At 47.3% G+C, this 13,868-nt stretch overlaps 1 protein-coding gene across 1 annotated transcript; it reads right to left on the minus strand.

Moving 5' to 3' along the window:
• Window positions 1–3,965: 3,965 nt before the first annotated feature.
• On the minus strand, window positions 3,966–11,600 carry Hmox1 (heme oxygenase 1). The gene is made up of 5 exons (XM_057753911.1): window positions 11,425–11,600; window positions 9,249–9,369; window positions 7,704–8,195; window positions 6,323–6,422; window positions 3,966–4,759 (listed from the first exon to the last, which is right to left on the minus strand). Exons 1-5 carry the CDS (start codon window positions 11,445–11,447, stop codon window positions 4,623–4,625), a joined length of 873 nt encoding a protein of 290 aa, XP_057609894.1. The 5' UTR covers window positions 11,448–11,600; the 3' UTR covers window positions 3,966–4,622.
• Between the last annotated feature and the right edge of the window lie 2,268 nt (window positions 11,601–13,868).

A 13,868-nucleotide genomic window follows, 5' to 3' on the forward strand; every position in this document is an offset into this window, starting at 1 on the left:
TGTTTAAGGTAAAATTCATAAACAAATTTCCAAATTGAAATCTTGAAAAAAATGACAGATTTGGTAGAGCAACACTGGTTGTGTAATTCCCCTTGGTTGAGTTCCTACCGTGCACATGAACAAGTGGAAACCTGTTCTATGCCACAGCCATTCAAACATGTATTTACAGAGAATAAAATATATGTATTTTTGTAGTTTATAAAAAATATCAAGTGAATCTAAGACTTGGTTTTCTCAACATTTCATGGTCATCCCTGTGTGACAAGAGATCTGGCACATTCTATTTGAAGCTGCTGTAGTCTCTTCTTGACCAAAATCTAGGCTCTGAGTCTGTTCTCAACAGTTGTCACCAACAGCAGAGATGTAATTCCATATGGTTGACTGGAGCCTCCCTCAGGTGCAGGTGGGATACTTGACTTACTGTACAGAAAAGAATTTTAGGGGGTTGGAGAGATGGCTCAGAGGTTAAGAGCATTGCCTGCTCTTCCAAAGGTCCTGAGTTCAATTCCCAGCAACCACGTGGCTCACAGCCATCTGTAATGGGGTCTGGTGCCCTCTTCTGGCCTTCAGGCATACACATAAACAGAATATTGTATACATAATAAATAAATATTTAAAAAGAAAAAAAAAGAATTTTAGGGTGAGGCAGAGTCAGCAAGATCACTGGTCAAGAAATAGGCAGTATTAGAGAGATGGCTTAGTAGTTAAGAGCACTGGCTGCTCTTGCAGAGAATCCCAGTTCAGCTCCCAGCACATATATAGTGGCTCACAACCATCTGTAACTCCAGTACCAGGGCATCGGATGCTCTCTTCTGGCTTCTACAGGTACCAGACATACATGTAGTGAACATATGTAGATGCAACCAAAACATTCATACACATAAATATAACCTTAAAAATAAATAAATTGCCAAGTGGTAGCAGCACACGCCTTTAATCCTAGCCCTCAGGAGGCAGAGGCAGGTTGATCTCTGAATTTGAGGCCAGCCTGATCTAAAGAGTGAGTCCCAGTACAGCCAGCATTACACAGACGAATCCTGTCTCAGATAATAATAAATCTTAAAAGAGCCGGGCAATGGTGGCGCACGCCTTTAATCCCAGCACTCGGGAGGCAGAGACAGGCGGATCTCTGTGAGTTCGAGACCAGCCGGGTCTACAAAGGGAGTTCCAGGACAGGCTCCAAAGCCACAGAGAAACCCTGTCTCAAAAAAAAAAAAAAAAAAAAAAAAAAAAAAAAAAAAAAAAAATCTTAAAAGAAAAGAAAAAATAAATGGACAGATGCACTTACAGAGAGCCAAATGAAGGCATCAGTGCTTCAGATCCATTAAACAGACAGCTTGGGGGCTTTGGAATTCAGCTGTGTATAGGAATGAACCTACACTCACTCAAGTGGGCGGAGTGAGGGGTGTGTTGGTCTATTCATTTCCTTATCAAAAGATTTTCTCTTTTTGTTTGTTTTGCTTTTTTGTTTTTTGAGACAAAGTTCCTCTGTGTAGCTTTGGCTATCTTGGAACTAGCTCTGTAGACCAGACTGACCTCCAACTCAGAGATCCACCTGTCTCTGCCTCCTGAGTGCTGGGATTAAAGGAGTGTGCCACCACCGCTCAACTGTTTGTTTTAATTTTAAGATATCTGTTTTATTTTATCTATATGATAGTGTTTTACCTGCATGATGGTTTGTGCATGAGAAAGTGTGAGAGACCTGAAATGGATGGTTTGTGAGCCATTGTTGAAACTCTTGACCTGTCGGCAAGGCAAGAGACATGAGCCATGTCCAGACAGGTGAGGGTGGCTGGGCTGTTTTCCTGCCTATCCCTGCTTTGCCTCTATCTAAAAAAAAAAAAAACACTTGAATAACCATTAATATTTGGAATGGTTCAAGGCCATTCTCTAGCCAGAGAAAATGGAAAGTGACAAAATCATCAGCACTGTTTGCTCCACCCAGCCCTGAGGATAGGACCTGTTGCCCAGTCTCTGTAAGAAGATAGAATTTGGACTTTGATAACTGTCTGCTGACAGGCACAGCTGGCCTCAAAACATCTACATTTACTAATCCTTTGTAATTCTCACTTCCTTAACTCTGGTCAGCCTTAACCCCTTCTAGTCCACAAACCTACCACTAAAGACCCAGGGCAGGCTGGCACTTAACTATTCTTTTGTGGAATTCAAAACTAGTTTTGCTTTGTCCCTTTTTCCTTCCCTTTACTTCCTCACCCTCCAGGTATTATGTTTGAACCCAAGGCATCCCACATGTTAGGCAAGCACTTTACCACTGAGCTATATCCCCAGGCTTTTTGTTTAATTTTATATGTATGGATGTTTCGTGTGCATGTATGTCAGTGCATTACATGTGTGTCAGGTACCCAAGAAGGACAGGAAGAGTGTTTTGGATCCCTTGAAACTAGAGTTACAAACTGTTGTGAGCCACCATGTGGGTGCTGGGAATTGCACTAGGTCCTTTGTAAGAGCAGGCAGTGCTTTTAAGCACTGAGCCATCTCTTCAGGACCTCCCCCTCAACCTTTCTTACTTTATCACAATAAAAATGTTCACAGGTGAGGAAACTGGGCCCACAATAGGAGAGCAATCATTGTTATCTTTGCATAGATCTATACCTGTATCCTGAATTTCATAAAGAATGACTTACAGACCTGGTTTTATGTGTATCTGAACCATCCAGAATGTCTTTCTTGTATGGTGACTCTGGGATCCCACCTCTTGGCAAAGTTCTAAGCTCTGTGACTGAGTACCTCCATGGAGTTCTGGAGTTTCTGTGCACAGAATAGTATTTTGACATCATTTTGACATTACTGTATTCCTTCATCAGCAGTGAGAGGCAGATGTATTGCTCATCTTTTTCCATGAGCAAATGAGCTCTGAAGCAATGTGCCCATGCTTCCAGACTTGGTAATAAAGCCAGTATGAGGGACAAAGATCTGCTAACTCCCAGACCTCTGGTACCAGTGATCCAAAGTAGGTACTTCGTTCCCTGCTCTACCTCCACTAAACATACAGTGGAAGCTTCCCGTTCAATGTTTGGATGGCTTTCATCACTTGGGCTGGAATCCTGACACTGGCACGTTTGCCACAAGGATATACAGCTACACGCGTGACAGACGACTCCTCCAGTACAAGAGTCAGAAGACATGGCATAAGAGAGCTGGGTGATGGAAGGCCTTGGGATTGAATGTTCTTCTCAAGACAAGCAGGTGAGGTCAACATCATTGTATTAATGTCACAGGTGGTGAATGAGTCCCAGAGGGGTAAGTGACCAACTCCCAAGTGCAGAAGCAGACGGTTCAGTAGGAAAAGTACTTGCTGCCCAAGTCTAAGCTCAACTTCTGGACCCACATAAAGTGGGAGAACTGCCTCCTCACACTGACCGCAGGGCTGGTGCCTCCCAACATGCATCGCACACACAAAATGAGTGAAAAGTTAGAAAGAAAAAACTTGAACCCAGGTATTCATCCTAAGTATCATTCAGAGTACTAACAACTTTACCCCCAAATCTGCCCATTTCAGCCTCAGGCGATGTGAGTCTTTGGGCTGAAGAGATATGTCAGTCAGGCATGGTGCCATGTGCTTGTCATCTTAGGACTGTAGAGGCAGCAACAGGAGGGTCCCTGGAGCTATTTATATCTGGGAGCTAGAGGCCAGTGAGATGCTGTATCTAAAAATCAGGCGGACTGGCCAGGCACGGTGGCCCAAGCATTAGTTCCAGTTGTTGAGAGACAGAGGTAAGAGGATCTCGGTGAGTTCAAGGCCAGTTGCTCTACACAGCAAGTTCCAAATCAACCAGGATTACATAGTGAGATCCTTTTAAAATAATATCACTTCCAAATGTCAAGCACAGTCCAACATCGAAGCTACCAACATCACCTGCCCTCCTGCCAGGTACTGAAGAGACAAGATGGGTAGGGCCCGTTTCATGGACGGTAGAGACATGAAGACACTTCGGTGACTGTTAGATAATGTCATTTATTATTTCATACAGAAATTGAAGACAAAGGTTACAACTGTTAAATACTTCTTTCCCACCCACCCCTCAAAAGACAGCCCAACTTTGTTAGGAAAAAAACCAACAACAAAATACCACCTTTCTGGTGGAATTGGGGAAATAATAAAAAAAGACAAACACTCTGGACGGTGGCGGTGCGTCTTTAATCCCAGCACTCGGGAGGTAGAGACAGGTGGATTTCTTTGAGTTTGAGGCCAACCTGGTCTACAGAGCAAGTGCCAGGACAGGCTCCAAAAGCTACAGAAAAGAAATCTTGCCCACAAAACAAAACAAAACAACAAAGACAGAAGCACAAGACTGAACACCTCTGCACACTGTTATCAAAGTGGCCATGAAACCTTAGGAAAGTGGTCATGGCCAGTTTACACAGATGCCAACAACCAAAGCCTTGGCTCAGATCAGCTGCCACTTAAGGCCACTGGCTGGATGTGCTTTTGGTGAAGGAAAAAAATGCATTGATCATCTTTCTCCATTGCAGAGAGGGGGTCAGGAGCCCCCAAAGCATCTTAGAGGCCCAAGAGAAGAGAGCCAGGCAAGATCTCCCTTATAGAGAGAAGGCCCTTCATGGACAGAGTTCACAGCCCCTGGGGGCCAGCACATTTACATTTACATGGCATAAATTCCCACTGCCACTGTTGCCATCAGAAAGCTAAGAGTAAGGACCCATCGGAGGAATGGCGCCTGGGATGAGCTAGTGCTGCTGATTCGAGACTTCCCTCTGGGTATCTCTTCAGGGGTAGTGTCTGAAAGAGAAAGATAGAAAAGGTCAAACACATGTAGCCTGGGGAATATGACATTAAAGTACACAGTGTGAAGGAGACGCAGTGTCTGTCTCTGGTACAGCTCCTGCAATAGCACAGAGCGTCCACTAGCAACTGCATGCATAAATGAATACCTTCAAAGCTAGGAACTCCCTCCCTCCCTCCCAAGCTGTTCATTCTCCTGTGTTCAGCCATGTCGTATCAAGGGACAGTCCCAATCAGGTAGCCAGTACCATCAGGACTGGTCACATTTCAGGCACCAGAAGCAATACTATTAGTAACAGGGCCATAGGATCCTGTCCCAGTTGGGAGAATGGGAGAACCTTAGGCAAAATGTTAGGATGGCATTGAGCAAAACAGTTTCACATAACCTGCCCTGCCCATCCTCTCGTCACCCACTCCCTGCTGTGGGATAATGCTCTTGTATATGGTAAAGATGTGTCACTTGTATTGGTTTGATAAAATGCTGATTGACCAGAAGCCAGGCAGGAAAGTATAGGAGGGGCAACCAGACAGAATTCTGGGAAGACGAAAGGTGGAGACAGAGGAAGCAAGATGAGAATGCTTTACTGAGAAAAGGTACCAAGCCACGTGGCTAAATATAGACAAGAATTATGAGTTAATTTAAGTTGTAAGAGCTAGTTAGTTTACAATTAATATAAGCCTCTGTGTGTTTCTTTGGGACTGAATGGCTACAGGACCAGGCAAGACAGAAACTCTGTCTACAACTTTCCTGTGCCACACTCTGTCCCAGGGGTGGCAGGTTCAGGAAAGGCACATTTTGTGTCACTTTGGTCTTTTTCGAAGTCTTAATATAGGTCCAGCTATCATGTAGGAAGGCACACGAGAAAGGGGCTGGCACCCAAGTTCCAATAATCACATGCATTCCTAGTGTCCCCTGGAAGATCAGCACTTAAAATAGGTTCCCAAAGGGCTGGAGAGATGGCTCAGTGGTTAAGAGCATTGCCTGCTCTTCCAAAGGTCCTGAGTTCAATTCCCAGCAACCACATGGTAGCTCACAACCATCTGTAATGGGGTCTGGTGCCCTCTTCTGACCTGGAGGCATACACACAGACAGAATATTGTATACATAATAAATAAATAAATATTTTTAAAAAATAGGTTCCCAAAGCCCTGCCTTATTATATATGGGGGTCTTCCAGAGCCTTTAGTGGTTCTGAAAAAGAAAACACAATTGCAGCTATTCATGAAAGATTGAGGCAGGAGGATTGTTTGTTACCAGGGGTTTGAGGCCAGCCTGGGTAACACAGTATAACTGCCTCAAAAACACTTTGGAGGGATGTTCCTAAATGAAAGGATTTCTCTGCCAGTGACTTCTAAGGGATTTCTGTATACCTCAGCCAATGCCCAATGTGGGGAAACTGTTCACCCAGTCACATATTACAGGCTGACCCTGGGTCCTTTTATCTGTACCCTATTTCTAATTTAAAACATTCAGAAAAGAGGAGAATAAAGAAATCCCAGAGACAGACAGCTGTGCCATGTTGCTGCCAAGAAGAGCCGGAGGTGAGAAGGCATCTTTACCTTGCACCAGGCTACCAGAGCGCTGGCGAAGCCGCTCCATCTGTGAGGGGATCTGATCCTTGTGGTCCTGTGTCAGCAGCCCCTGCAGCTCCTCAAACAGCTAGAAGACAAGACATACTGTCATCAAACACCCATGTGTCTTTCACCTACCCTAGGAGAGATATGACAGGTTTAGTTAGCTCCCCAGTGCTGTCTGTATCCCCACCTGGTCCCCACCAGTAACAGCTGTCCTGAATCTGGAATTCAAGATTTTATGTGTATGCCCACAAGGAGAGCCACTTTGCCTCCTCTGAAATAACACATGGATGTGTGGTGGCTGTGCAGCATACAACCATTCAAACTGCTGTCTCTTCTGAGCTGTGCACTGCTTGGCTGGCTCATCCTTGCTAAGAGGCTGCTTGTGCAGGTGAGGAAACCACAGCTCCTGGAGCAGAGCTTGCTCGAGATTGACTAAGAGGTCAGGATGGAGACCCAGCTCTCAGCTGGGCTGAGGTTTTTTGGTTTGTTTTTTTCCAGACAGGGTTTCTCCGTGCAACACTGGCTGTCCTGGAATTCATTTTGTAGACCAGGCTAACCTTGAATTCAGAGATCCATCTGTTTCTGCTTCCCAGAGAGTGCTGGGATTAAGGGCGTGTGCCACCACCTCCCAGCTTCATATCCTCAGAAGGATACAAATGGTCTAGATGTGGTTGGATTTAGAGATTTGAAAGGATAGTTTCCTAACAGGTGCTTGCCTGATGAGCATTTTAAGGGATCCCAGACTGAAAGCAGGGAGTCAGGAGGGTATGAATTGAAACCCTGACCATCAAAACAACCCCATCAATAGGACACTATACCCTTCCAGCTCTATCTTTCAAACGCTTGCTCAAAATCCACTTTCTTAGAGACTGGGAAGATGGTTCAGAGGTTAAGAGGACCAGCTCTTCTTCCAGGGAACCCAAGTTCAGTTCCCAGCACCTACATGGCAGTTCATAACTGCCTGTAACTCTAACTCCAAGGAATCTGACACCCTCACACAACACACATGCAGGCAAAAAAAAAAAAAAAAACAATGCACATCAAAAAAAAAATCATTACAAGACCCACTTTTGCAGAAAGTGAGACATCTCTGTGACTACATAGCAAATCTCCTAAAGCAAATGCCACCAGAAGCATTCCAGCCTCTGAAAGCCTTACAGTGCCAACCTGGCTATGCATAAGTGCGTAAGTACCCTGACAGTCACCACTGTCACAGGATGCCATCTCCACGACAGTCATGTCCCATAACACCAGAGAGCAATGGCATCACAGAGCTTACCCTGTCCCAGCCCTTCCACAAGTGATTCCTGGACCCTGCCCCTCTAATAACAGAAGTGTGACTTGGAAGAGCAGTGGGGCTCACCTCGATGTTGAGCAGGAACGCGGTCTTGGCCTCCTCTGTCACCCTGTGCTTCACCTCAGGTGTCATCTCCAGGGTGTTCATGCGAGCACGATAGAGCTGTTTGAACTTGGTGGCGTTGTCGATGTTGGGGAAGGTGAAAAAAGCCAAGCCCTCACCAGAGCCAGGCAGGGCCAGGGACTTCTGTGCAATCTTCTTCAGGACCTGGCCCCCTGAGAGGTCACCCAGGTAACGGGTATACGTGTGGGCCACCAGCAGCTCGGGATGAGTGTGCCCCACCTCGTGGAGGTGTCTCACATAGTGCTGTGTGGCTGGAGTGTAAGGGATGGTCTCTTGCCAGTGGGACCCATACCAGAAGGCCATGTCCTGCTCCAGGGCAGCCTTTCGGTGCAGCTCCTCAGGGAAGTAGAGCGGGGCATAGACAGGGTTCTGCTTGTTGCGTTCTATCTCCTCCTCCAGGGCCGCGTAGATATGGTACAAGGAAGCCATCACCAGCTGAAACCAGAGCCAGTTTCTCAGAAACCCTCTGTGGCTACCTACTGGGAGACTTTCTGTCCCCACCACTCTGCAGTCCCTCAATCTCCACCTAGCTCACAGTGTTCTCTCCTGTGTGTCTAGTATTTTCTTTTTCTTCTCTTTTTGGCTTTTTGAGACTGGCTACACAGTCTTTGTCTGTAGACCAGAATGGCCTTGAACTCACAGAGATCTCCCTACCTCTGCCTTCTGAGTGCTGGGATTAAAGGTGTGCACCACCACTGCCCAGCTGTATCAAATGTTTTTTACTGACATCAGTTTCACAACTATGCCAGGAAATAGCAGAATCAAGAGTCTATTGTGTATGCTGGGTACTTAAGAAAGCCCTACTGTCAAAACCAGATTTCTCAGAAGCACTCGGGAGGCTGAATGAGCTAGACAATCTCACTGTTAGGACAAGACACTGCAGGGCTAAGGCAACTTCCCCTTGCCTTCAGAAGCAAATTGGAATTGGGTTAAAGATCTGGGCATGGTGGTACAAGCCTGTGGTCCAAATACTCAGGAGACTGACTCGGGAGCATTGAGCGTTCCTGAACTATGTAGGGAGACCCTATCCAATAATCCAAGGTCAGTGGTTGGTTGAGAAGCTATCCAGCCCATGCAAGGCACAGGGTTAATCAGGTCAAGAGAGGATACTCTGAAATTAGGCCATCTCTGTTGGTTTCGGTCCTTTCCACATAATGCTCACTGTGTGGCCTCTTAACCTCTCAGGGCTTTCCCCTTATCGACTCCTCAAGGCTGAGACAGGAGTATAAAGCGACCAACATAGAGTAAGTCTTCAATTAGCATCCTGCTGTCCAGGCTCCTCTGTCAGCATCACACAGCAGACCAAGAACTTGCTGTGTGACCCTCTCCTCTCTTCTCTGAGCTAGTGTCAAAATTAGTAGGATGACTTCCTTGGACAAGCCCTCATCACCCTGACTCCAACCTCTCCATTCAATTATTGGCCTGAGAGCTCTGGGTGTACCTCCTACACCCCCCCCCAAATGTTCTGGCTAACCGACAGTCACATACCTTAAAGCCTTCCCTGGTCACCTGGCCCTTCTGGAAGTTCCTCATGAACTCAACGTTCTCTGCCTGGGTGTGCACCTCCTTGGTGGCTTCCTTCAAGGTCTCAGACAGATCCTTGGGCATGCTGTGGAGGAAGGAGGAGAATCAGCAGGGGTTGGCTGTGAATATTTCTTCCCAAGCTAAAGACAGAATGCTGGGACCTCGCACATCCTGCTGGGACGTCGCCATCACAAATGGACCTACAGATAGGTCCAGCCTCCAAGCTAGACAAGCCAGGGCCTTAACCATGCAAATAATCATCAGTCATTAAATACTATGGGATGTAGTTCCCCAAACCACAGGGAGAATTCCTATTCCAGTTACTCCCAGTGAAGAGGAGAAAAGGTATGGGCTGACCACAAAGAGGAGTCCCACCACTCCAAGGTCCATGTTCAAGAACAGATCTTTTAGCCAGGCGGTGGTGGCGCACGCCTTTAATCCCAGCACTCGGGAGGCAGAGGCAGGCGGATCTCTGTGAGTTCGAGACCAGCCTGGTCTACAGAGCTAGTTCCAGGACAGGCTCCAAAACCACAGAGAAACCCTGTCTCGAAAAACCAAAAAAAAAAAAAAGAACAGATCTTTTTTTAAATTTGGTTTTTGAGACAGGGTTTCTGTGTGTAGCCCTGCCTGTCCTAAAACTCACTTTGTAAACCAGGCTGGCCTCAGACTCAGAGATCTGCCTTCTGCCTCCTGAGTGCTGGGATTAAAGGCGTGCGCCACCACTGCCTAGCTAAGGATAGAAAGCTTTGCCCAATGTGAAGGCATTTCTTTCAAAAAGTTTCAATTATGAATTTCGCAACCAGCTAACTGGGTGGTGCAGCCTTTAATCCCAGCACTCGGGAGCAGAGGCAGGCGGATCTCTGGGAGTTCGAAGCCTGGTCTATTTACATGGTGAATTTCAGGACTATTTAGGAAGGCAGTTACAAAAAGAAAAGAAAGAAAGAAATTAAAAGACAGAAAGAAACTTGCACACACACCCACATTACGCGCAAAGTGTCTGGATTAAACAGTGTTTGTAACCCAACTTTACTCAAAGGAGTTCTGCTGCAGGAAGATTTGAGAGTTCCAGGCCAGCCTGAAGGACTCATTTAAGACACTGTCTCTAAAGAAAAAAGGGCAGTTGTTGTACATTAGTGGTAGAGTGCTTGCCTGGAATGTTTGAAGTCCTAAGTTCAGTCCTTAATGCTGAAACGACAGGAGTCAGGGGTAGACAGTGTATGAGATGGCTCTGCCAGTGAAGGCGCTTGCCACCATGTTGGAAAACCTCACCTTCCTTGGAATCCACACTGTGGAGGGAGAAGAGCGACCCTCAAGTTGTCCTCTGACCCCTACATGTTTAGTGTGGCACATATGTAGCCACTCTATATGCACAATAAATAAAACATAGTGGCCGTGGTGGTTCATATCTTTAAACCCAGCACTTGGGAGGCTGAGGTGGGCAGGTCTCTGTGAGTTCAAGACCAGCCTGGTCTACAAAGCTAGTTCCACGATAGCCTGAGCTGTTACAGTGAGAAACCCTGTCTCAAAGAAAACAAACAAACAAACAAAAAATGAGGAGGAGGAAAAGCTAAGTGTGGTGGTGTTGTATCTTTATTCCAGCACACCGAAGGCAAAGGGATGAGGATCTGAGTTCAAAGGTTCAAAGACAACCTGGTCTATATATCGAGTTCCAAGACAGCTAAGACTACATAGAGAGACCCTGTCTCAAATAAAAAAATAAATGAAATGAAATAAAACAACCCCCCAGAAAATCCCAGGTTATAAACACCCACAGTTCTGCTGTTGCTGCCTCCCTAAGCCTTGCATTCTCCCGTGAGGTTGAAAGCTGCACAGCCACGGTTATGTACAACCTGAGACCACTCCACGCCACCAGGAGAGCCAAAGCATCCCCCTAGAATGGTGGTGAGTCCAGGATCCAGGACTCAGCAGTGCGCTCACCAGCCCTCAAACCTGGATGCCATAAGGACACTCTCATCCCGTCACCCACAGCGTGTCAGAGGGGTGAATCACATTTCCTCCCTCCAGCTGCCCATGGCTACAGGTAGACTGGGCGGCAACTCGTCCGCGGGCCCCCACAGCATTCACCGGCTGAACAGAGAACACGGGTCGCTACACTTCCCGTCCCCACGCAGCGACTTGCCTGTCGGGCTGTGGGCGCTCCATCACCGGGGCTGGGCTGGCTCAGGGTGGTTCTGTCTGCTTTAGGCTCCGGACTATGCTGGAGAGGATTCTGCTCTGGCAGGCTCCACTCAGTAGCCGTCTGCTGAAACTCTGAAGGCGGCAGGCGACTGTGAGCAGCTGCCTAAGCCAGCCCTTTAAGCAAGCAGGTCACGTGGCGGCCGCCTAGCTGAGCTCGAGTTCTGGCTTCATTTGCAACACCACGCCCCGGGGCGGGCTGGCCTGGTCTGCAAGCGGATAAGTCATATGACCCTGGCAAGCTCTGCTTACAGGATCTGGGGGGGGGGGTGAAAAAAGGAAATCTGAGTGAGTTGCCTGTGGGCAAGATTTGGATTCTTTCCAGAACCCTCTCTACACTGCTCAGTGACAGGAGGACAGGAGTAGCCCCTCAAGAATCTTGAAGGTTCCAGAACTAAGAGACATTGCTGATGGGGAACCCCAGGGACTGACCCACGGAACCCTGGGTTCACCTCAATCTGCCTTCCCAGAACTCTGTGAGGACAAGACAGCTGGTTTTCTCAACTCCTTTATGGACACTCAGTCCTGCTTGGTTTGCCAGCACCCGCTGAGACTTTTTCCGTAGTTCACACATAGTGCTGGGTGGATGGCTCAGGCTTCACAGGTGGGAAAACTGAGCAGGAGGACGACTGTGCTGCCCAGCAGGGGGTCACGGAGAACAGCACCTGAGTGTCTGGTTGCCTTCTCCTCATCCTAGAACCTGGTCCACACCATGGCTTCCTAATGCTTCCTAAGTCAGGACACATCCACCATCACATATACTCACTGAGGCTTATCAGGGTAGGGCTTGGACAATCACCCAAATTTCTGGTCATGTGGACCCCTCTGGACCGGACAGAAAATACACAAACATACTGGATGATTACACGAAGCACCCATAATACTTAGTTGTCCTTTTTTGGGTTAAAAGTGACTTCTTTAAAAAAAAAATATTTGTTGCTGGGTGGTGGTTGTGCAAGTGCTTAGTCCCATCACTCAGAAGGCAGCAGCAGGCAGATCTCTGTGAGTTCAAGGTCTGTCTGGTCTAGAGAGTGAGTTCCAGGACTACACTGAGCAGCCGTATGTCAAAAAAGAAAAGAAAAAAACAAAAACGAAAACAAAAAACAAAACAAAAAAATTTATATTTATTTTTGTGTGTGTGTGGACCCAAGTACATGTATATGTGCATTCGTGCCACATGCATTCAGTTGCCTGAGAAAGTCAGAAGAAAGCATTGGATGCCCTGGAACTGGAGTTACATACAGGTGGTTGGGAGCTGCCCATGTGGGTACTGGGAACCAACTTGGGTTCTCCAGAAGAGCAGCCAGTACTGTCAGCCTCTGAGCCACCCCTCCAGCCTAAAAGTGACTTGTAATGTCAACAAGATTTCATTTTCGTTTGTTTGTTTGCTTGTTTGTTTCTTCTTTTATTTTTAAGGATATTGTTTAGAAATGGTGGTTGCAAGTCCTCAACTCAGAAGAAAGACAAATGGAAGTTGGCAACTGCCTGTCAAGCGTGGATCCCCATTGAGGGGAGCGGATGGCCAACTGCCTATCAAGAGGGGGGATCCCCCTCTAGGGGAGCAAGATGGCCAACTGCCTATCAAGAGTGGACCCCCCTCAAGGGGAGTGGGATGGCCAAGTCCCTTGTGTCCTCACTGTCCCACTCAGCACAGTGACAATAGAATGGCAGCTCCAGTAACTGAAGACCCACGGCACATGGACAATTCCTCTCTCAAGAACTCCACCAGAGCCGGGCGGTGGTGGCGCACGCCTTTAATCCCAGCACTTGGGAGGCAGAGGCAGGCGGATCTCTGTGAGTTCGAGACCAGCCTGGTCTACAAGAGCTAGTTCCAGGACAGGCTCCAAAACCACAGAGAAACCCTGTCTCAAAAAAAAAAAAAAAAAAAAAAAAAAAAAAAAAAAAAAAGAACTCCACCAGAAAAGCCCAGGGGCTGACTTTAGAGAACAGGACAGAGGCTTCCGATAGTACGTGAATTCACTGAACCAGGAGGACTCCACGTTCCCTGGGAAGCAGGCGGCATATCTTCTGCCTGCGAATGGTGTAGACAGGACAAGTGGCTATGGCCACTGCCAACCAGCAGGTGCTTCTCTGGGTGTTCTGGAAAGGGCCATCTTCCCCAGGATGGATGGAAAACAAGTGGGCCCCGACTCTATCCACTTGGTGCCATAAATCCCCAGGGCTGAATCTGTGCCTGGCACATTACAGACGGTTAATAATAACTGCAGGGACGAGGTTGCCCAAAGACTCCTGATGGGAATGGGGAGGAGGTGATGGTGTTGTTTGGCTGTCGTGATTCGAAGCTGCCAGGAAGGGCACAAAGTGCAATCCTAGCCAACCTTTGTTCTTGCTGTGTGCAGAGGCTCAGCTAATCCCGGCAGCAGCGTG

The sequence above is a fragment of the Chionomys nivalis genome, chromosome 21, assembly GCF_950005125.1.
Source record: "Chionomys nivalis chromosome 21, mChiNiv1.1, whole genome shotgun sequence".
Classification (NCBI taxonomy): domain Eukaryota; kingdom Metazoa; phylum Chordata; class Mammalia; order Rodentia; family Cricetidae; genus Chionomys; species Chionomys nivalis.

Coding starts and splice junctions, on each gene's coding strand:
- Hmox1 (XM_057753911.1), bottom strand. CDS start 11,447: ATGGAGCGCCCACAGCCCGACAG. Junction 9,370..11,424: donor GAGCGCCCACAGCCCGACAG/GCAAGTCGCTGC, acceptor CTTCCTCCACAG/CATGCCCAAGGATCTGTCTG. Junction 4,760..6,322: donor CTCTGGTAGCCTGGTGCAAG/GTAAAGATGCCT, acceptor TTTCTCTTTCAG/ACACTACCCCTGAAGAGATA.